This window comes from Halichoerus grypus, chromosome 10 (assembly GCF_964656455.1).
Source record: "Halichoerus grypus chromosome 10, mHalGry1.hap1.1, whole genome shotgun sequence".
Taxonomy (NCBI): domain Eukaryota; kingdom Metazoa; phylum Chordata; class Mammalia; order Carnivora; family Phocidae; genus Halichoerus; species Halichoerus grypus.
The window spans coordinates 39,070,875-39,092,880 of NC_135721.1; the positions used below are offsets into that span (position 1 = coordinate 39,070,875).

Consider the following 22,006-nt stretch of genomic DNA (forward strand, 5'->3'; position numbering starts at 1 on the left):
CCGGGAGGGACAGTCCCGGCCCGAAGGTTCTGGCTTATCAGTGGTCGAGGCTGCCTCCGCCTCCCCGCCCCCCCCACCCTCGCCCAGAAGGAGTCAGAGGCGAGGCGGAGCCCCTGCCGCAGAGGCTGGGCGCGGTGGCAGCGGGCCCCGTCCTCGGACCCCGCCAGCGCCATGTGGCTTTCGCTGCTGCTGCTGCTGCTGCTGCTGCTGCTGGCAGTGCTGCTGCTGACGGTCCTCTGCAAAGGGCACCTGCGGCTGTCCGCAGGCAGCTCCCCGAACCCCTTCTCCGAGGACGTCAGGCGTCCCCCCGCGCCGCTGGTGACCGACAAGGAGGCTAGGAAGAAGGTTCTCAAGCGAGGTCAGCGGGAAGGGACCCTAGGCTCCAAGGCTGCACTTGGGCGGCTTGCATTCCTATTCCAAGAGGGAGAGCTGCTGTCTACCTGGGCCTCAGTTTCCCCATATGTAAAGTGTTGGGAGGGTTTCCTTGCACCGGCAGGCGCCCCGCCTTATTGTCTGCTACCGGTGAGAACCTATGCCCTGGCAGGCCCCGGGCCATAGTGGCCCCATGGGCGCGGTCCCGTCCTCTGCATCCCAAAGTCATGGTTTTGCCAAGAACAGGTCCTCGACCAGCAGGATAGACAACAGACCTTTGCCCCATTTGGTTTATAGGACCTTACCTTTTTCACTTGCCCTCCCCCATGGTTCAGAGGGGTGGAGGAGCTGCACATTTCTTCTAACCTGTGTGGGAAATTGTATTTTGCCCATCAAGTGATTTGACTAGTTATGCTTCCTCCCAAATCATATGGTTGAACCCTGGTTCTAAAACTTTGGGAGAACCTCAGCAGGATGCCTCAGGCTCAGAGCTGCTCCTTAGTCAACCAGAGTATCTCCACACTCATCTTTAGGACATATTTTGGGGTTCCTCAAAAGGTTTAAAGAAAGAGTTGTGCTTTAAAAAAAATTAGATTCCCTCTTTGATCTCCAAGGTCCCTCCTACTTGTAAATTTTAGAATTCTGTGTGACACATCTTGTGACACAGGCGGAGACAATACTCTTTTAAGTGGAAAGACTGTTAGTCTGAACTTCTGAGATCAGGGTTTTAGCTTGAACTCTGTCACTAATTTACTGCATAACCATTCACAAGTCACTCCACTAATCGTGGGTTGTTCTAAAAATGAGATGACTAGTGTAACTGTTTTTCAAACCAGGTTGTGATTTATCAGTAAGTAATGAAATCGATTTAGTGGGTTGCATTTCAAAATGTAGAATAGAAAATATGAGTCATCATACATAGTTCTGGGAAGTATTGTATTGTGAAACTTCTGTTTCGGGTATTTATATTATATACTTATTTATAACCTGGGTTGTGATATAAAATGTGTTTTTCATGGGGCACCTGGGTGGCTCAGTCGGTTACGCGTCTGCCTTCGGCTCAGGTCATGATCCCGGGGTCCTGGGATCGAGCCCCACATTGGGCTCTCTGCTTGGCGAGAATCCTGCTTCTCCCTCTGCCTGCCGCTGTGCCTACTCGTGCTCTTTCTGTCAAATAAATAAATAAAATCTTTAAAAAAAAATGTGTTTTTCACTATAGGTTTTTCTGAAAGTGTTTGAAAAGTTTTTCAAGTTCTTTTGCAGCTTGAAAAATTCCAAATCTCAGTTCTTCAGGAGTGATCTTTAAAGAACAGATTTTGTGTTGGAAATGCCCATGTAGCACAATGCACTGTCCGGCTTCATCTTGTTTAGGTGCTGGCCCCTTAGTTCTGCCTCTAGACTTCCCAGATATGAAGGGGTGGTACTGTGATTTCCCAGCTCTGTCCTGCTCAAGCTTCTGCTTCAGGATCTTGACGAACCGTCATAGGACCAGGCTGCTCCACTCGTGCCAATAGACCCTGTATTTTCCTAAGATAACCAACTTGTGAATGGACAGTTCCATGAGCCGGCAGCCTGCCCACAACACTCTCCTCTGTCCCCCATCTCCTCGTTTTCTTTCTTTCCTAGCTCTCTATCCACACGTAAGTTTCTCAGCCTGTATTACTGTCAGCTTTCTGATTTTGATTGTGTCGTGGTTTACTGATTCCTACTCTTTTTGATAGTAGGGAAAATCTCTAGGTACATACTGGTTTTGATTACATCAATTCAACTCAAACCAAATCGCTGTCTTTAATCTGCCTGGCTGGTCCTGAGAATTTCCCAGGTGAATGGGTGGAGTTACTTTAGTCAGTTGCTCCATGCCGAACTCTCTAGAGTTTACTTGCATTGTATAAGCTAGCGGAGTCTTCCTTGGTGTCCATCTCTTTGCTCTCTCGCCGCCCCTGCCTGAGAAGCTCACCCTCCATCTCTTCCCTCTGCGGTAGCTTTCTCAGCCAGCCGAGTGCCTGAGAAGCTGGATGCAGTGGTGATTGGCAGTGGCTTTGGGGGTCTGGCTGCAGCTGCGATTCTGGCCAAAGCTGGCAAGCGAGTTCTGGTGCTGGAACAACACAGCAAGGCAGGAGGCTGCTGTCATACTTTTGGACAGAGAGGCGTTGAGTTTGACACAGGTAAGGCTTATGTGGGAAGGGCTTAGGAGCGTGGCTCTATCTTCAGGAGGCTGGGGGCAGCCATTGTGGGAGGATCCTGGACATTTCTGTTGTTTTGGAGGCACCACTTTCTTTGCCTGACAGCCATAACTTTACCGGGTGCTGAACTGGGCAGAGATTTGGTGGTTTATGTTGCAACTCCTCCCCACAGAAAGGGTGGGCAGCGCCCTCTGGGCATGGACTCAGCCAGGCAGGACTACCCCTTTCACCTTGCTTCCTTATCCACCTTTCCAGGGGTCAGTCCCCTTATCCCTATGACACCTTGTTTTTCTGTCTCCCAATAGGAATCCATTATGTTGGGTCCATGCAAGAGGACAGCATTTGCCGTTTTGTCTCGGATCAGATCACAGAGGGGCAGCTGGAGTGGGCTGCCTTATCCTCTCCCTTTGACATCATGGTATTAGAAGGGCCCAATGGCCGAAAGGAATTCCCCATGTACAGTGGGGAGAAAGCTTACATTCAGGGCCTCAAGGAGAAGTTTCCCCAGGAAGAAGCTGCCATTGACAAATATGTAAAGCTGGTTAAGGTAACATGGACATGCTGAGGACCCCCTGTTTATTCCTGACAAGGCTGACCTTCTTCGTGGGTGGAGTGACTGGGAGGCGCGGCGGGAAGGGAGGAGCAGTCAAGTCTGCCCTGAACTCAGCCCTTACCCCTAGTTGGCCTTGGTGCCCAGCTGGGCCCTGTCTCTGGAGCCTGGACTCGGCGGCTGCCACTCTCACTCTGGCCTCTGGGGGGCACCCTGTTCTCCTTTCTGACAAGGCTGGCTTCTACCTATGTGGTCAGATCACACCCTTTTTTACTTCCTCAGAGATCAGATGGGATTTTTCAAAGGGAATTTGGGCAGGAAACTGAAAAGGAGAAAAGGACTTATCTGAATGTGGAATGGGAACGATTTTTAAAAATCCAAGTTCTGCCAGGGCTAAGGGGTGCTGGGCCCTGGTGCTGGGCTGGTGCAGGCTGTTGGAATGGGGATTCTGTTACAGCGTTCTAGAGATGGGACCTGTTCTCACGGCTCATTTTTTTCCCTCAGGTGGTGTCCCGTGGAGTCATCCATGCCATCTTGTTGAAGATGCTCCCGTTGCGCATAGCTCAGCTCCTCAGCAAGTGTGGGCTGCTCACCCGGTTCTTTCCATTCCTTCGTGCGTCCACCCAGAGCCTGGCTGACGTCCTGCGGCAGCTGCCAGCCTCCCCAGAGCTCCGGGCAGTGCTGAGCTACATCTTCCCCACTTATGGTGGGTACTGGCTTTGGGTCCTGGGCGGCTTCTGGAGGAGGAGGGGCTGCCCTCTTGGCTCTTAGTATTTCTTCCTGAGACTGCTTGACTAACTGAGATGGAGCAGTAGATACCCAAGGTCTGCTGGAGCTTCTGGATGAGAAGTCTAGCCACCTACCTGCTGGACTCCCTGGTAAAACTTCCCTTCATCCGTGCCCTGGATGGTTTTCCTTTTCAACCAACAATGTCCTCCCTCGTCTTGGCAGCATGGCACTTTGCAGGAGGACATTCCCACTGGCCTCAGGATCTGTCAGGTGCCCTGTGTTTGGATGGAAACAGGCCCTCTGGCTGCCCTTAGCCCTGGGGATCATTTGGATCCTGGGATGGGTAGACTCAGGCTGCGTGCTTTTTGACAGGAAACTGTGTTCCTTTCTAAATGGTGCTGCCGTTGGCTCTTGCCTCATCGCCCCTTCCTTCCTTCCGTAGGTGTGACCCCCAGCCACAGTGCCTTTTCCATGCATGCTCTGGTGGTTGACCACTACATAGAAGGGGCCTTTTATCCCCGAGGGGGTACCAGTGAAATCGCCTTCCACACCATCCCTGTGATTCAGCGGGCCGGGGGCGCTGTCCTGACCAGTGCCACTGTGCAGTGTGTGTTGCTGGACTCAGCTGGGAAAGCCTGTGGTGAGAGCCCTGCATCATGCTTCCCGGTCCCCGGGCTGGGGTGGGACAGAACTGGGGTGCAGAGACAATCAAGCACTGCAGCCACAAGGTGGAAGAACTGACCTCACGGGGAGTTCAAGGCTGAAACTGCCCAGAGCAGGAGCTTGGGGAGAGGGATTAGTCTGGAGGTAGAAAGGAGGCAGGAAGGATAAAGGATTGACTGTTCCCCCAAAGGACAGTATTTACTCATTTATTCAATAGGTAAAAATAGTTATCTAGTAATCCATAACCTCCTTGAATATAGGGGCTGTGTCTCTGTAATCTTTGTAGATCTTGGCACATAATGGAGGCTCAACACATATTTGTTCAGTGATGGAATGAATAAGTAACCTGGGCACTCCAAATGGCAGTGTGGAGACCAGCAAGATGCCCTACCCTCAACCTGTAAATGGCAGCTGGAGCCGAGAATCTCATTAGCCTGGCTCAGGCCCTTTACTGCTACCTGCACAGAGAGTCAAAATTCCACTGTGGATGAATTCGTGAGAGGGTGTATGCAGGGAAGGACTCTGGTACATAGAATGAACAGGCCATCCATGACTGGGGGCTGCTTAAAGAAGCATCCGGGAAGGAGACACAGAGAGGCTTGAGAGAACAGGGCTGATGTGACAGTGAACTCACCAGAGGAATCTTGCAAGGAGGAAGAGGGGAGTGGATGGCCCAGTGCACAGGAAAAAAAAAAAAAAAAAAAAAAAAATCTAGGGGGAAAAGGCCAGGAGTGATCTCTGAGAATGCTGTGTAGAAGAGACCAGGAAGTTGTCGGGTGATAAGGGAGAGGTGGCTGTCAGTTGTGTGAGATTTTCTCTGATGTCCAGAGCAAGTTCTCCTCACAGCTGAAAGAGGTCCATGAAGCAAGGTGGATTGATCAGTTTAATTAGATCAGTTCAGAATATTGTATTTTTCAGGTGCTAGGTGATAAAAGATGGAGATAAAAACCTAAGATGGCTATAAAGAAAATCTGTAACTCATGAAGTTTCCGGCCTCATAGGGAAGATCACTGAGATATAATTTAAAGTGTCAGATAGAGGTACATCCTAAGAATGGAGGAAGGAGGGTAGAGGTGCTTGAGCCAGCTCATTAAGGGTGAGAAGAAGCTAGCCCGAGGCTTTGGGATGTTATTCCAGGCAAGGGGAACAGAATGTGCAAAGGGACAGATGTATGAAAGAGCTGAGTATTTTTAGGCATCTGGAAGTAGTAGGTTGAACCCTAAGAAACTGCCTTCTTTATTTTTTAAGTAGGAGCCCAACGTGGGGCTCAAACTCACAACCCTGAGATCAAGATCCAAGTCAGACGCTTAACCAGCTGAGCCACCCAGGTGCCCCAGAAACTGCCATTTTTATAGGTCAATTAATGGTTGACTATCAGCTGTTTCATATGCTGCCCCCTAATAGTTTAGTGAGTGCGGCCAGAGATGACACTGGAGACATAGAAGGGCCCAGACCTTGGAAGGCCGGTATGACTTTGGAGTTTATCTTACAGAGGTTGTGGTGTCGCCAGAGGCTTTCAGAGTATTTTGGAAATAGAACCCTGGCAGCAGTGAAGAAGGTCCTGGGATTCCAGTGGAAGGGTGTCAGCCCATGAGCTTTGTTGGGGTTCGTGTGGAGGTTGTCAGGTTTGACTAAAGAAAAGGGTGCTCCCATGGGACGGGGAGAGGGCCAGGGAAGGTAAGGGCAGGAGCGGCTTGGGATAGGCAGAGAGTGCTCGAAATGTTGCATTTGCTTTGCAGTTTTGCCTAGAGCCTGGCCCTAGGTGGGCTGGATGCCCAGGTCTGAGAACATGAAGTGTAGGCTGGGGGAGAGATCTGTGTGAAATCTGCACCTTTCTCTTCCTCCTGGAGTGCACAGAGCCTCAGCCAAGCTCTTGTGCCTGCAGGTGTCACTGTGAAGAAGGGTCAGGAGCTGGTGAACATCTATTGCCCCATCGTGATCTCCAATGCAGGACTCTTCAATACCTATAAGTACCTGCTGCCTGAGAACGCCCGCTGCCTGCCAGGTAAAACACCGGGCTGTGTTGCTCCTCCGAGCTCCCAACAGCACCCCTCTGGGGCTAGCCTGCCCAGCCAGGCTGGTGCTCTTTCTCCTCCTGGCTGCCCTATGACCGCCCTTAAGCAGAACAGGTAAGCACGCGCACGCTGTCTCCAGCATCTGTTCCCAGTAAGGCCTCTGTGTTTAGGGGTTGGGAAGCAGCTTCCCTTGTATTGTATCACCCCCAAAGAACCCTTGGTCCTTATCTCTCACTCCATTCTTGGCATATTTACCCTCTCTCCCCTATAACCTCACCCACTTTGCCCTCTCCTCTTTCAAGGCTCCATTCCAGGTTGCCCATTTCTAGTTTCTCCAGATCTTAAATCATCTAATAGTTCATGATGGTCGGTAGCATCCTAAAGGAATATTTCTTGGGTTTTCACGAAGTTTGTGGTATGAATCCTGCTTTTTTCCTTAATTTCTCACTTATTTTGAGTGGGAAAGCCTGTTCTGACAGTATCAGTAAGGGAAGCTAAGGCCGGCATGGAGAAGAAAGGCTTGCTATAATTGTTGTGTTTTATTTGGGACCCAAGGTTATACTTTTTTTTTGCCTCTTTCAGGAACCAGCTCCTTATTAAGGCTGAGGCTGCAAGAGGAGTACCCTTCTGGCTTTCTTCTGTCCCTTGAGCCCTGGGCTTGTGCTTGAAATCTGGGGCCCAGATAACACTTAATGCAGTCATCTCTTCTGCTAGGCTGTGTCCAAAAATATAGAAGTCTGATTTGGGGGGCGAGGAGGCATAGCTATGGGTGAGGGCTTCCTTGGTAAGTCTGTGTGAGAGGCTTTCCCTTTGACATTGCACATGATCCTCATTGCCGCCTGGGAGAGAGATGTCATCATCCTAACGTTTATGCAGGAGGTAGAGAAGTGAGGTGAAGTGACTTCCCAAGGCCACCCAGGTGAAAGTAGCAAAGCGGAGATGAGAACACTGGTGTGTCTGACTTGAAAGTCTGGGCTCTTGGCCCGCTTTGGACTAAGGAACATGGAGCTTCCAGAGAAAAGGCCTCACTAAAAAGGGCAGGAGAGCAGGCCAGCCCACAGGGAACCGAGTAGCCGAGCCAGAGTTGAGTGAGATGTTACCATTTTGAAATGGACTTTAGGATATCACGTAACCAGAAGCTGCTGGTATGATCTGAGGACAGGAGGCTGGCTGGCTAGGTGGGTAAGAGACAGTTCTAGATAAAGGCCTCTGGCTGGGGTGGGAGATGGGAGAGTGAGGAACAGCTCCAGATGCGGTTGGGGTGGAAACCATGGCCTTCAGTAGTACATGGAGGAGCCCAGAGAGCAGTGGGAAGGAGCTCTCCACTCCAGAGGGTAGGCTTGTGGCTGCTCTGGAGGAACTGAGGAAGGTGGGCAGCAGAGTGGGTTCAGTAGAAAAGTGATGTCCTAGGTTTCCTCACGGGGGAGAAGGCAGGTGGCAGTTGTGATGATCTCTAAGATATGAGCTGTGTTTGACGGAAAACCAGCCTTTTCATCTCTTTGCCTCACTTAGCTGGGCCTCAGCCAGCATCTGCTGCCAGCAAAGGCCTCCCTTCCCTCACACTGCGTGAGCTGAGTGAGGTGAGGCTGACTGGCCGGTGGCAGGGCAGCTGGGCAGGGCTATGTGGACTGACAGACTTTGCCTTTGGTACTTCCTGCCCCCGTCTCCTGGTCTCCCAGGACCTCTGAACCCTGGCCCTGTCCTCGATGCGGTCCCAGTGCCCTCCCCGTCCCTCCACCCCTCCTCCCCCGGAAGCCATGTTGCTCTCCCTTCACTATCCAGTTCCGGTTACAACGTTTACTGCTTTTATGTCTCTTATTTAATGGCACCAGCCCCACCTGGCTAAAAAAAACAATTGTCCCGCTTGGATGGGGAGTTAGAAGCTGCCTCAGATGAATCCCAGTTTGAGAACATTTCAGGCAGTGGCAGTGAGGATGCTTAACTCAGGAGATCCCAGGTGCTGGGACTCCTTTGTTTCCAGCTGCTTTGGGGGTAGGGATTCTCGTGGGTCTGTCTCCCTCTCAGAGATGAGAACCAGGTATCTGGGGGCCTCTGGGGCAGGCAGTGCCAGTGGCCGTCAAGTGTGGAGGAGGGGTGGTCAGGCAGAGGGAGCCTGTGTGAATGGGAGCACTTTTCTTAATTCCGCGGCTGAGCCTCGAGGAGGTTCCTGGGGATGGTTTGGAGGGGAAGTTGTTTGAGTGGGGAAGACTGGTCCGATGGTATCAGCAAGGGAAGCTAAGGCTGGTGTGGAGAAAAAAGCCTTGATATCATCGTTGTGTGCCTGATCTGGGGCTCAAGGCTCTGGTGTTCTGCCAGGGATGTGGTTCCCGGATCACATCCCTCTAGTTGGAGAAAAAGCAAAGGAGGGGCTGGGTGGAAGTAGTTGCTATTCTTAAGGGCCTCTGAAGACCTACAGGGTCTCACTCCCGGGCACCCCCCCCATTTTCCCCATGAACACCCCCACCGCACCTGGCAATGGGGAGCTGGCAGTGAGGTCGGCCCCGGACGCTGGGACACAGGCCCCGGCTGCCCCTGCGGCTCCACAGCAGCCCTGGGCGCCCTCCTGTGGCTCCGGAAGCCGGCGCTCCCCTTCCCTGGTCAGCACGCGCCTGCCGGCCACCGTTATCTGCCTCACTTTCCGCCCACAAGTGGCCTCTTTGGCACGACAAATTCTATGCTCACCCAACACAGAGCACTCAGTTCTTTGTAGCCTCTACGGGGAAAGCCACCTTCTTTCAGGAAAGCCGCCTTTCCAGTAGACAGGCGTCGTATCTGATTCCTTGTAGTGTCCCCAAGGCCTAGCAGAGGATTCGGCACATTTTAGGTCCTCGACAAATACTAGTTCAACAAATTAAGCAGAGCACCCAGTGGCCGAGTTACCCTTCAGGCAGGTGGTGGTCCTGGGAATGGGAACGAAGGATAAGACTTTGTGGGAGCCATTTCCAGAAAATTGGTCTGGGGTCATTTGTTGAGAGGTGGGGAAGCCCAGCTGCTTGTCTGGGGACATCAGATGGCCCTCAGAGAGGCTGTCACCTTCCTCCATCGTGCTCTTCCCTCCTCCCCTACCTGAATCCTAAATGCCAGGTGTCAGTAATGTGGTTTGCATTTATTCATCTGCATTGCTTACCATTTTGAGGTCTTGTACTCCCTGTACAGCGTGAGGAATTACGCATATTCATTCACTAGGTGGCCCGTATTAAATGTAATACGGAAATCAAGGCTTATAACAAAGTAGTGTTCATACGTGTGGTCTGTATAGCGTGGAGCCTAGGAATCCGCTCATAACTTCAAGCCATTAGGGGAAGACTGGAGGCAGTGAGCCCGGGACCGTGCTGTAGCCCTGGGCCAGCTTAGGGAAGCTGGGCCTCCTGGGCTTCTAGGGACGCTTAGAGCAGAGGTGGGAGGAGGCAGATGAGTGGGAACCTGAGGTTGGGTTCTTCACAGGCAGGAGACGGAAGAGCAGCACCCCCCAGCCCGGCCCCCCCCCGCCAAGTCAGTGTTGAAATAACAGTTGTAAAAACGGCCCGGGTGCTAGCTGGCCGCCGAGGGCAAGGCTGAGGATAAAGTGAGCAAGCATCCGCAAGTCTGGGGGCAGGGAGTGGCCGCTGCAGCCACAGTTCCCGCAGCCCTGACACTTTGGCAGGGGTGAAGCAGCAGCTGGAGATGGTGCGGCCTGGCTTGGGCGTCTTCACCATTTTCATCAGTCTGCGAGGCACCAAAGAGGACTTGGGTCTGCAGTCCACCAACTACTTTGTCTACTTCGACACAGACCTCGACAAAGCATAAGGCATGTGTGCCCATGGGGGGACAGGGCATCAGCACGGGCCCACAGCCCACAGGGCTCTTGCTTCCTCCGTTGACGCTGGACAATCAGCAGCAGGATATGGACTAGGCCTTAGCTTCATCCCTGGGCGGGGGGGCGAGGGGGGTGTCCCTGGGGGTGACCTGTCCTCCAGGCAGTGCCGGTGACAGCGAGGCCTGGGGGTCGGCAGCCACGCTCCTCGCCCCCAGGATGGAGCACTACCTCTCGATGCCCAGCGAAAAGGCTGCAGCACACGTGCCCTTCCTCTTCATCACTTCCTCGTCAGCCAAGGATCCCACTTGGGAGGACCGGTTCCCAGGTGGGGCTTTGGGTCCTGGGGGGGTGGGAGCTGGAACAGGGAAGGGGCCTGGCAGGAGTGACCCTGGCTCTGTGTCCCCAGACCAGTCCACAATGATCGTGCTGATGTCCACCTGCTATGAGTGGTTTGAAGAGTGGCAGGAGGAAGCGACAGGGAGGCGGAGCAGCGACTATGAGACCCTCAAAAACTCCTTTGTCGAAGCCTCCCTGTCGGTGGTCATGAGGCTGTTCCCCCAGCTACAGGGGAAGGTAGGCGGGTAGACTGTGTGCTAGTGGCAACAAACCTCTTGGTGACATTTCCTTGTCTTTTGGGGAGGGAAATAAAGCCCGGAGACAGCGAAGCTCAGGGAAGGGCAGGGAACCCATGCAGGCAGATAGCTCAGTCAGGGAGAGCAGAAAAGGGAGGACATGAGGATCTCACAAGGCCCCGCTCCCACCCTTTGGCTGCCTTTTTTGTCTCCTCAGGTGGACAGTGTGGCCAGAGGGTCCCCACTGACCTACCAGTTCTATCTGGCTGCTCCCCGGGGTGCCTGCTACGGGGCGGACCATGACCTGGACCGCCTACATCCTCACGTGATAGCCTCCATGAGGGCCCAAAGCCCCATTCCCAACCTCTACCTGACAGGTACACAGACTGCCACATTTCTCCAGGGCCTGAGACCCTGGGCTTCCCTGTCACCCCAAGTACTCTGTTCTGTCCTCAGGTCCAACTGTCCCCTGCAGCCTTCCACATGGGGATGGGCTGCCCCAGCAGGCTGTGGCCCCTGGTCCTGATCTAAAGTCATCTCTGGGTGGCCTAGCTTGGAGGGATGAACATGAGGAGCCCTTGCCCCCCACCCCCCGTGGAAGGATGCTCATGGGCCTCTGCTCTTATCTCCTAGGGCAGGATATCTTCACCTGTGGGTTGATGGGGGCCTTGCAAGGGGCCATGCTGTGCAGCAGCGCCATCCTGAAGCGGAACTTGTACCTGGACCTTAAGAAGCTTTACTCAAGGATCCAGGCACAGAAGAAGAAGAATTAGTTCAGTAAGCAATGAGTTTGAGGAATCCCGCCGGATCTATGGCACAGCCCTTGATTTAGCTATAATGTCTTTCTGTACCGGTTCCCTCCTCACATAAAGCACTCTAATTTGTTTCTGATTTCTGACTAGAGGTCTGACACACAGGTCACAGTCCTTAGATCACAGTTCTCAAGCAGCAGCTCTTCAGCTGGGCAGGTGGTGAGCTCTCAGACCTCTAACGTGTTGTCCCTGCTAAAAGGCCCGGTGTGGGCCGGTGACTTGGACAGCCTGTCAAGCAGCGCTTTGCATACCACACTCCCATACCGCCCAACTCCGAGCAGTCAGAAGTCAAGTATCCTTTTGGTCAGGTGGACGGGACCTTCGGTGTCGGCCAGCTGCAGCAGCTTGGTCCAGCCGTCTCGAGGCTTCTCCTCGTCCATTCTCCATGCTGTGCTGCAGCAGCTCCACGCTACTGGGGATAAAGGGTGCCTGAAGAGGTTTTCGTCAAAACCTGGGCATGGTTTTGCTTGTAGTCCCATAGGTTCAGAGGCCCCCAGATCCCATTTTTGTTGGTTCCAAGGGCTCTTTCAGAGGGTGGGGAAATGCCTCTGATAGGCTCAGTGTGGCTGACTGAAGACATTAGTCAGCCAAGTATATGTTAGAATATCCAACTCATATACAGACAGGCCCTAGGCTGGTCTTCCTTATTTCCAAGGTGACGCTGGGTCTTCAGTGGGCCAGCACCAAGATACCCTCATGGAGCTCAGTACTGAGCCTCAAGGTTTATCTTCCAAAAATCCACAGCAAAGGGTGACATTAGCAGTTGGGGCACAGGACTGAAAAGATGACTTCACTGGGGTCGAAGCAGGCTGAAAGAGCATTCCTGGCCAAGGGTATAGCAGAGGACAATCACAGAGGTAACTGGAAGAAAAATCAGCCATCAGCCAGCTACCTCCTAGACCCAGAGGTAGGAAGGAGTGGGGCTGGAATCAGAATCAGGATCAGAATGTGGAAAGCTACAGAATGTGTGCAGAGGCCTGGGATGGGGTTCCTGTTTATTGGTACATATGTAGGGATTAGATGGGAAGGTGAACAAAGGCTTTTTCACTTATATTAGACCTCATTTCTGTCGATCTTATTACCATTTTAATAAATTTAATGATTTTATAGCTTTAATATTTGAAATTTATTTTGGTTTCTGTGCAATGATACAAAACTACATTGAAATAGCATTCAAAGAAGCTCAGTAAAACATTATGTACTGAAAAATACTTATCATTAGACCAAATAAGCTTTAAAAAAATAAAAGTAATTATATAGTTAAGTTAAAGCTGAAAATATAAAACATTGCAAAAACAGTGGCACTCTACTAATTGGGTAAACAAAAAAGGGAAACACATTCAACAATCATTTATTAACATGAGAAACTTCTGAATTAAAGGAATATCTACGAGTGTGAGGAGGCTGGCTTTGTTGGCAGCCTGAAACTACACAGCTCAGACCCAACACTGTTACAGAGGAGTTTCTCAACTAGGACATTTAGGAAATTGACATGTGACTTGTGGGACTAGCTGAGTTGAGATTCAGTCCTTCTCTGGATGAACAGTTAAATGGAACCAAAAATCTCTTCCCAGCCCTCTTCCTTAAACAAGGCAGTGTCAAAGGCAACCTTCCCAGCAAGATTTTTCAGAAAACAGCTGGCCGAACTACAGGGTCTGGTGTCTGGTGTCTAAAATACTCTCCTCCCTGTTCAAATGATTCAGAACATGTGCAAAGCGTGCTAGCTTTCATCACATATAAATAACAGCATTATGTATCAAGTTACCCTGTAAAAACAAGGAGCAGGCTTCCTTTTTTTGATTTAAATGACATGAAGTAGAGAAAAAAACAAGAATCACCATCAGGGGAATTATAGAGGTTTGTAATTCTATCACCAAATGTTTCATTAAAAGCCATCATGGGAAAAGAAATGTCAGCATATACATATAGCTGATTGTCAGGTCTTTCCGAGTTGTTACAGCCTTTCTAGATAGACTGGCCTTCACTCCCCACAGAGTCCAGAAGTGGATTCTTTAAATAATTCTTCTACTCAGTAATCTGAGATCAGCTATTCGATTTCCATTTTTTCTTTGCAGAGGGGAAACAAACCCCTCTATTGACATCCATGACTAAAGCATCGATTCCTCCTAATAGAAATCACCCTGCAACCAAAAGCTGGGGCAGGAAAGCAAGCACATAGCTGTCTGGATAGGGGTGCCTCTCATGGCTCCATGTGCTTACCTGCCCCCCCCACCCCCCACCTCCACCAAGAGATGCCTTAGCCAGCTCATCCTCCTCCACATCATCTCTAGAAAACAGGCTTCCAATAGTTTATCTTTAAAAGGACAACTACGGAGAAAACAAGTTTTCCACTGGTGTGAGAGATTTCCTTCAGTGTAATTTCTAAAGCGAAACTTAAATTCTATCATACTTCTTTAGCACAAGATACAATACTTCTCGGATGCTCAAAAAATGGAACTATGTGGACTCCACAGAATACTTATTTTGCATCCACTTGATGCAAACCACCCTCTTGGTTCCTAAAACCAACCTTTCTGCTCTCCTCCCTACAAGCAAAATCCATCAAAAAGGGACAGCAACCAGTAGCCAGGAAGAGCTGTGTGAGACACCTAAGTCACACTCCTATGTCCTGAACAAAGAAAATGTCTCCTTGACACTGAACTCCTGAAGTACCTAAGGAATGTCACTATACTGTAGGCAGATACGCAGATGGTGCCAAGGGCACTCCTGTAAGCAGCTTAGTTTTTTGGGGAAGAGACCAGATAGAGACATCAGATAATGTCTGCCCCCCTTTTTTTCTTGCTGGAGTTGCAAAATTTGTGACTGGCATTATTAAGTTAAAGAGTAGAATGGAGGGGCGCCTGGGTGGCTCAGATGGTTGGGCGTCTGCCTTCGGCTCAGGTCATGATCCCAGGGTCCTGGGATCGAGCCCCACATTGGGCTCCTGGCTCAGCGAGAAGCCTGCTTCTCCCTCTCCCTCTGCCTCTCTCCCTGCTCATGCTTTCTCTCTCTCTCTCTGTATCTCTGTGTCTCAAGTGAATAAATAAAATCTTTAAAAAAAAAAAAAAAGAGTAGAATGGAAAGAGCCAACCCTGTGTGGTGGGGGCAGTGAAGAAGGTGCCTGGAAAAACCTGAGCTGGGCCCTGAAGGAACATTTGGGGGAGACAGGTGAGAGAAGAGAAGGGAGTGTACCCTAACCAAAGAACAGCCATGGGAAGCCAGGGAATAGAGGACACAGCAAGAACAAAAAGGCACAGAAGCCTAGATGGGCCTGACAAGAGGAGCCTCTGGCCTGGATAGGACGCAGATCTACAGAGGCCTGAACGCTGGAGTCTATAAAAGCTTGATTCTCTAAGCCATGAGAGGTAGACAGGGGAACCGTGATTTTATGGAATGCTAGGAGAGCCTGACAGAAAATTCCCTAGACAGAGAAAAGCATTATGAGGTTGGTGCACAGGTAGAGAGAATAATGCCAAGAGCATTCATTCATTCCTTATCTCCATAAATCTCAAGTCAAAGCCATGCTCTGTTTTAAGCAAGGTGCAAGATAATGTGACAACAGGCTGGTCCCTTCTACAGACTGGCTTCCTCAACAGCATAGAATTCATCCCACTGCCCTCACTTCCCACATTCTTTATTTTTCCCTGAGATCAGCTATTTGATTTCCATTTTTTCTTTGCAGAAACAACTCTCTCTAGGCTATAATAGGGTAGCACAACTAGAGCAGATTTAAGGAAAACTTCAAACCACAGCAGGATCCGAGACACTACCTCAGCTACCCCTGAATTTCTTAAATTTTAATAACGTCTGACCATGGGGTGGGAAGAGAATTTTTACGAATTACCCTTGGCATTTTATATCGGATGAGAGAACCATTTACTAGAGTAAGGTAAAAGAGAGTACAGTTAGTTTCTGATTACAAGTCTATTTTGTCTATTTTAGGCAACAAAGGCAATACAGAGTTTGTGGGAAACCTTCCATAAAAGCCCTTTGAAATAATGCAGATCAAAACGAAAACCGTCCTGCACATCTTATGCGAAGCCTGAGCTTACCCTATTTTAAAAAGTTTGTTACAATTATGAGTATAGAAGAACAAAGTATTTCAATAATCATAACTGTATTTTTAAAAAATCTATAATGGGAACCACGGCTTTACAGCTTTACTCCCAGAATCCCCAAGTTCAGTCAGGACAACCAAATGGAAGTTGACTTTGTCTTAATATGAAAATATCGGAAAAATGTGAAGGACTTATGCTAGACAGGTTGGACTTACAGGCAATAAAGCACTTTTTAAAAGCTGTTTTGGTTTGCTGCTGGAGCCTCTGAAGAGAGTTATGCGTTAAAGTAGCCCTGTGCCCATCAGCATTCACCTCTTCATCTTTTGTAAAGGGCACATCCCCCCAAAGTAAGAGGCCTTGGTACAAGAGCACCTCATCCTGCAGAGAGTTTTCCTAGGTCTACAAAGATAAATAGTGGTGGGACAATGCTCTTTTCAAGGGATAACTACTAAATGGCCAATGCCCAAGGGAAGGCAGTCAGCAGCAGTAGCCTGCCTGGGGCTGAGATCTCCCTTTGGTCACAGCTGGCTTCCCACATGCTCTCTCTATTCACAATCAGAGGAGGAAAGGATAGAAGACACCAGCAGAGATAATGGGGACACAGGCATACAAGGTCACCAAAGTGCAGGTGCAAAAATCAAAGCAATTCCCCCGCCTCTGCCTGCCCAGACTTGCCACCAAATCCTAGAGGAGGGGGTGTCTCTTAGGTCACAGTACTTTTTTTCTTCATTTCTCTCGATTTAAAAACAAATCAGCAGGGAGGACAAAGTTCTCAAGAATGGAAAAATCAAATCTGAAACGAGAGCAACACAATTCATTGGTAACATTAATCTCCTTCCAGAGCAATACACCTCACTGCTATGATCTTAGGGGAAAAAAGATCTTATCGGGGCGCCTGGGTGGCTCAGTTGGTTAAGCGTCTGCCTTCGGCTCAGGTCATGATCCTGAGATCCTGGGATCCAGCCCTGCATCAGGCTCCCTGCTCAGTGTGAAGCCTGCTTCTCCCTCTCCCTCTGCCCTCTTCCCCCTGCTCATGCTCTGTCTCAAATAAATAAATAAAATATTTAAAAAAAAAAGTCAGTTTGAAATCAAACATACACTAGAATGATGCACACTTGGTGGAAGGAATATAGGAATCTTGGCTTCTGCTTTGTACCATTCTGTGTTGTTTTGAATGTTTACATGTGCATTTTTTAATTAGAAAAAAAATGAAAGGGAAATAAATGCTTAAAGTCAGTTATCTGGAAAGGTACTAGGCCAGGGCTAAATTGTGAAGCTGACCTACTGGGCTAGTTAGCAAAGGTGTTCAGAGGGGCTTATTCCGTTGCTGGCATGAACTGTACATGTGAACTGTGTTCCCTGTAGGAAGTCTTGGAACAACTCACAGTCAGGCCACCAACCACTTTTTACCAATGTCCTGACTGTCCCCACACAGAAGGGGAAAGGAGGGGTGCATGCTGGCAGCAAAAGGCAGTGGAAGTACCCTGTTCCCACTCAGACAGGCTGCCTTTGGGGAGTCTTGCTCAGCTCCTGCACTGTGGGGCGGAAGGAAGCCTCTGCTTTCTGGCAGGCCTGGGTCGGCCGCACTCAGGAAACCTAGTCCATGGTGCTACGGGCTGATCTGGGGAGTGGAGGCCTTTATGTCTCTGGACTCATTTGTATGCAGGGAGTGTAGTCTAATGCTTCGCTACCTGACACATCATTCCTCAGCATTTGGCATCACCTAGGAACTTCCTAGAAATGTAGAAACATAGATTCCAACCGGTATGTAATGATTCAGATTTTGCTTTTTCATCACAATTCCCAGGGTGGTTAATGTGCCTACTAAAATTTGTGAAGTGCTGGTTCAGTGGCAAAAAACACAGGACAGGTGCCTAGGGACTTGCCATCAGGTCTTGATTTTGCCACAAACTTGTAGTAGGAACTTCGGGGGGAAAAAGCATGTTTCTGGGCCTGACTTTCCTCATCTGTTGAGGGAGGGAGCTGATGTAGAACACATGAAGGCCTCTTCCAGCTCTCATGTTGCAGACATATATATAATGGATATCTCTGCTTTGTGGTCTGCAAAGGGCGGGGCAACGGCGGCAGCAACCCAGAATCAGCTGCTGCTTCTTTGTCAGATGCAAGCGCACTGCTGGGCCTGAGACTGCATATCCCTCCCGCACACCTGGGGCTCCCTTCCTTACCTTCTGGTCCAAACGCTGGTAATCACTGGCCTTTGGGCGCCGAGTGACTTTAGATCTTTTTCCTTCTAGGACAAAAGCAATAATCTGGGGAAAGGAAAAAGAAATTAACAGGTGATTCTACAATAGCATATTTCAGTCTCTAAAATCAGGTCACCACCTAGTAGTACATTTGTTAATGACCCTGACAGTACAACCACAAAGAGGCCTCTTTAAATTATAAGTTTTCAGGAGGACAGGGCCTCCAGTTACATCAGAATCTTTTATACTGCCAAACAGGAAATGACAGATGAAGGAAGACTGTTCTGGGCTTTAGCTTGTGGGAGTCTGTGTGATTTACTCAAGAGCACAAAGATCTGCCAACTGCGCCCCAGACAGCTCTAGGATAAGACATTCCTTTTTTACTTACAAGCAATAATTATTTCTTATCTGCAAATGTACTTTTTCTCCCCACACCTTGTTTCATTTTAACCTTACCACTTTCACATCTGAGGTTCCTGTGTGATGAGCACTTGGATGTAGAATAAGGAACACACCATTCTTATTAAATGTCTTCCCTCATTCCTCACAGCCATAGGCATACTGACATCATGAATTGAACTCTCCAATTTTAACCAGGCTATAGAAACTACTAAATTCTTAGGGCTCAATAAGAAATGCAATCATTTTGTCATCAGAGTGGTTGCTAAGCAACACAGATACTACTCCACACCAAACCCTGCTATAAGATGAGTGTATCCATGCAATTTCTGGCCATTCTTCTAATCAGAAACTCAACTGATTGTAGAAGATAGTTCCTGGGCTCTCTGCTGTTGATGTCAAAGACTATGTAACCACTCTTTCTGCCATTGCAGATGGAAGATAAAAGCTTGGGAAAAGAAACTAGAGATGATGCACGATCTTCAGAGTGGAAACAGGAAGATAAGTAGTACTCTACTTACAAACTGTCAGGTACTCAGGTTCTCTGAGGCAGTAAACGATCTAAGTTTAAGATTATGGGAGGAGACCCCAATTTAGGTCAGATCATAATAATGTCCTCACTTGGCACCTAATGCAGCAGCAGAGGGTACTCAAAGCAATCTGACATGGAAGAAGATGATTTATAAAATGAGAGTAAAGAGCCCTAGCAGAATCTGAGGAAAAACTGAAGTCTGTCTTAAAATCCCCAGTGCTCACAGGCAGATGAGTGAGAGATACTGGCCCACACACCAAGCTTTCAGGGTGGAGGAAATCCCATTCCTCTTCTTAAGGCAATTCTTGACTTACCTTCCGTTTGTTGTGATAGGCGATGTAGAGGACAGCAACAAGAATGGCTGCAGTCACCAGATAGGCAAAGAAGTGGCTGCTCTCTGCACTAGCACTTCCAAGATTGTCCTTAAGAAGGTCATCATTCCCTCCACCCATGGAATCCAAAAGTGTCCCTTCACGGTTCTCACTGGAGGCAAGGCCAGGCATTTCTTTCTCTCCTTTGGGTGGTGAATCTTCTTCAGGCTCTGTATCCCCTTCCTCGGCCTTCTTGGGCTCCACATCTGTAAGCTCTGAAGACTTGCCTTCTCTCTCCTGCTGTGGAGAAGTGGGTTTCGAGTCTAGTGATACTCTCTCCCCAGATTCACTTCTAAAAGCATGCAGAGAGGTATCTTCGTCAGCTGGTATGTTTAAGTCAGGCTTGGTGGGCTCCTTGTCATCAGAGGAGGGGTTGGAGACCAGCTTGGCAGGGCCTTCTCCCGTGGATTGCGGCTTGGGCTTCTCCTTGGCAGGGCCGTCTCCCGCGGACTGCGGCTGGGAGCTCCCCCTGGCAGGGCCGTCTCCCGCGGACTGCGGCTGGGAGCTCCCCCTGGCAGGGCCGTCTCCCGTGGATTGCGGCTTGGGCTTCTCCTTGGCAGGGCCGTCTCCCGTGGATTGCGGCTGGGAGTTCCCCTTGGCAGGGCCGTCTCCCGCGGACTGCGGCTGGGAGCTCCCCCTGGCAGGGCCGTCTCCCGCGGACTGCGGCTGGGAGCTCCCCCTGGCAGGGCCGTCTCCCGCGGACTGCGGCTGGGAGCTCCCCCTGGCAGGGCCGTCTCCCGCGGACTGCGGCTGGGAGCTCCCCCTGGCAGGGCCGTCTCCCGCGGACTGCGGCTGGGAGCTCCCCCTGGCAGGGCCGTCTCCCGCGGACTGCGGCTGGGAGCTCCCCCTGGCAGGGCCGTCTCCCGCGGACTGCGGCTGGGAGCTCCCCCTGGCAGGGCCGTCTCCCGCGGACTGCGGCTGGGAGCTCCCCCTGGCAGGGCCGTCTCCCGCGGACTGCGGCTGGGAGCTCCCCCTGGCAGGGCCGTCTCCCGCGGACTGCGGCTGGGAGCTCCCCCTGGCAGGGCCGTCTCCCGCGGACTGCGGCTGGGAGCTCCCCCTGGCAGGGCCGTCTCCCGCGGACTGCGGCTGGGAGCTCCCCCTGGCAGGGCCGTCTCCCGCGGACTGCGGCTGGGAGCTCCCCCTGGCAGGGCCGTCTCCCGCGGACTGCGGCTGGGAGCTCCCCCTGGCAGGGCCGTCTCCCGCGGACTGCGGCTGGGAGCTCCCCCTGGCAGGGCCGTCTCCCGCGGACTGCGGCTGGGAGCTCCCCCTGGCAGGGCCGTCTCCCGCGGACTGCGGCTGGGAGCTCCCCCTGGCAGGGCCGTCTCCCGTGGACTGCAGCTTTAACTTGCCAGACTGTTCTTGTGTTCGGATCACTGAAATAGAGAAACCAGTTGGTACTGAAGAAAGAATGGCCAGGAGAAGGGAGCCCTCAGAGCTAGAAGAGACCGAGGCAACAAGCGAACGGGTGAGGTGAGTGATGGCAAGCGGAGGGGTGGCTATGGCAGGGAAGAAACGAGTTCAGAGAGCGACCCGGCTGCGGTGAGGACGGTGGGCCTGAGGGTGACAGTAGGATTATTGGGGGTGGGGAGGGGGGTCTTACCCGCCACCGCGACGCTCAGCAAGACCAACGCAACCAGGAACCGCATCCTGCACTGATTGTGCTTCCGCCCTCCACTGTTCTCGCGAGATCCGTCCGCGCAATCTTAGCGTTCATAGCTCCGCCCCTTCCTGCGCGCGTCTTTCCGCCGCACGCCCAGGCGAGGGGAGGGGCTTAGGAAAGGGCAGGATTGGACGGTGTTTCCGCTCTTTCGCTTCGGCTGGGGCTGCGTAGCTCAGTGCAGGCGTCAAGCGGTTTCTTTCTTTTCCAGGTTTCTTCGCTGCGTAGCCGCCGCCACAAACGTCACTCCATTTTACCTTCTTTTCCCTTGTACTTCCGAGACAGTCTTGGCAGAGCCAGAGCTCCCTGGCCGGCGGATGGCCCCACGGGACTGAGGTCGCTTCGACCCGGCTCCTCGGCTCCATCCTCTGCTCACATTTTTAACTTTCTCCCTTTCTCGTTGTTCTTTGCTCGTAGCTCACAAACGTGTTGCGCTCAGGTCTCTCCGATCTGGAAACAAAAACTGATCCCGTCATCTTTGTAGCGGGAGCCTTCCCATTCCAGCTTCTCTTTCCCGACCCCACGGGGACTGCCCTCCGAGGTCCCCAAAGATCTTTTCTAAAAAGTACATCCTTTTTCTGGTCATGAAAGTTATTCATATTCACGTAGAAGATTTAGTGAACGTATTTATAGAAATAGAAAACAAAATCTTTATCCCACTCTTCCGGGATAATCACTATTAAAGTTTTAGTGCGTTTTCTGTCTTGCAAACATTTTAATATTTTTGATTTGGTAATACATCCTAGTGGTTCAGAAGTCAAAGTGAGATTTTTTTTTTTAAAGTATACGTCAGAAAGTTCTTGCTCCCTACCATTCTACAGGTTACCACTTAGTTTATTGTGTTTCTATGTAGTGTTTTATTTATTTTCTAGTGGGTTTTTTGTTTTTTTTTTAAGGTTTTATTTATTTGAGAGACACACACACAGAGCACCAGTAGGCAGACGGAGAGGGACAAGCAGACTCCTGGCTGAGCCGGGAGCCCAACATGGGGATCGATCCCAGGACTCTGGGATCATGATCTGAGCTTAAGGCAGACACTTAACCAACTGGTGTTTTGTTTGTTTTTTAAAATATTTTATTTATTTATTTTGAC

The 22,006-nt window shown here is 50.7% G+C and overlaps 2 protein-coding genes across 3 annotated transcripts; one reads left to right on the forward strand and one right to left on the reverse strand.

Moving 5' to 3' along the window:
* Positions 1–21: 21 nt before the first annotated feature.
* Positions 22–12,808, forward strand: RETSAT (retinol saturase). Of its 2 annotated transcripts, XM_036117343.2 has the most exons (11): positions 28–358; positions 2,355–2,537; positions 2,861–3,102; positions 3,610–3,811; positions 4,277–4,474; positions 6,383–6,502; positions 10,156–10,294; positions 10,524–10,633; positions 10,715–10,881; positions 11,098–11,257; positions 11,514–12,808. In XM_036117343.2, the coding sequence occupies exons 1-11, from the start codon at positions 172–174 to the stop codon at positions 11,651–11,653; spliced, it is 1,848 nt and encodes a 615-aa protein (XP_035973236.2). In that variant the 5' UTR covers positions 28–171; the 3' UTR covers positions 11,654–12,808. The 2 variants fall into 2 exon arrangements, with proteins under 2 accessions (XP_077912490.1, XP_035973236.2); XM_078056364.1 differs by lacking the exon at positions 11,098–11,257 and having other exon boundaries at positions 22–358.
* On the reverse strand, positions 12,795–21,010 carry TGOLN2 (trans-golgi network protein 2). Its single transcript, XM_078056366.1, has 4 exons — positions 20,857–21,010; positions 19,200–20,629; positions 17,937–18,020; positions 12,795–16,543 (listed from the first exon to the last, which is right to left on the reverse strand). The coding sequence occupies exons 1-4, from the start codon at positions 20,900–20,902 to the stop codon at positions 16,538–16,540; spliced, it is 1,566 nt and encodes a 521-aa protein (XP_077912492.1). The 5' UTR covers positions 20,903–21,010; the 3' UTR covers positions 12,795–16,537.
* Between the last annotated feature and the right edge of the window lie 996 nt (positions 21,011–22,006).

Excerpts from the sequence above, each read along its gene's own strand:
- TGOLN2 (XM_078056366.1), bottom strand. The coding sequence starts at position 20,902 with ATGCGGTTCCTGGTTGCGTTGGTCTTGCTGAGCGTCGCGGTGGCGG. Across the intron at positions 20,630-20,856 it reads GCTGAGCGTCGCGGTGGCGG|TGATCCGAACACAAGAACAG; the intron begins GTAAGACCCCCC and ends TCTCTATTTCAG. Across the intron at positions 18,021-19,199 it reads CCTATCACAACAAACGGAAG|ATTATTGCTTTTGTCCTAGA; the intron begins GTAAGTCAAGAA and ends TCCTTTCCCCAG.
- RETSAT (XM_036117343.2), top strand. The coding sequence starts at position 172 with ATGTGGCTTTCGCTGCTGCTGCTGCTGCTGCTGCTGCTGCTGGCAGTG. Across the intron at positions 359-2,354 it reads GAAGAAGGTTCTCAAGCGAG|CTTTCTCAGCCAGCCGAGTG; the intron begins GTCAGCGGGAAG and ends CCTCTGCGGTAG. Across the intron at positions 11,258-11,513 it reads TCCCAACCTCTACCTGACAG|GGCAGGATATCTTCACCTGT; the intron begins GTACACAGACTG and ends CTTATCTCCTAG.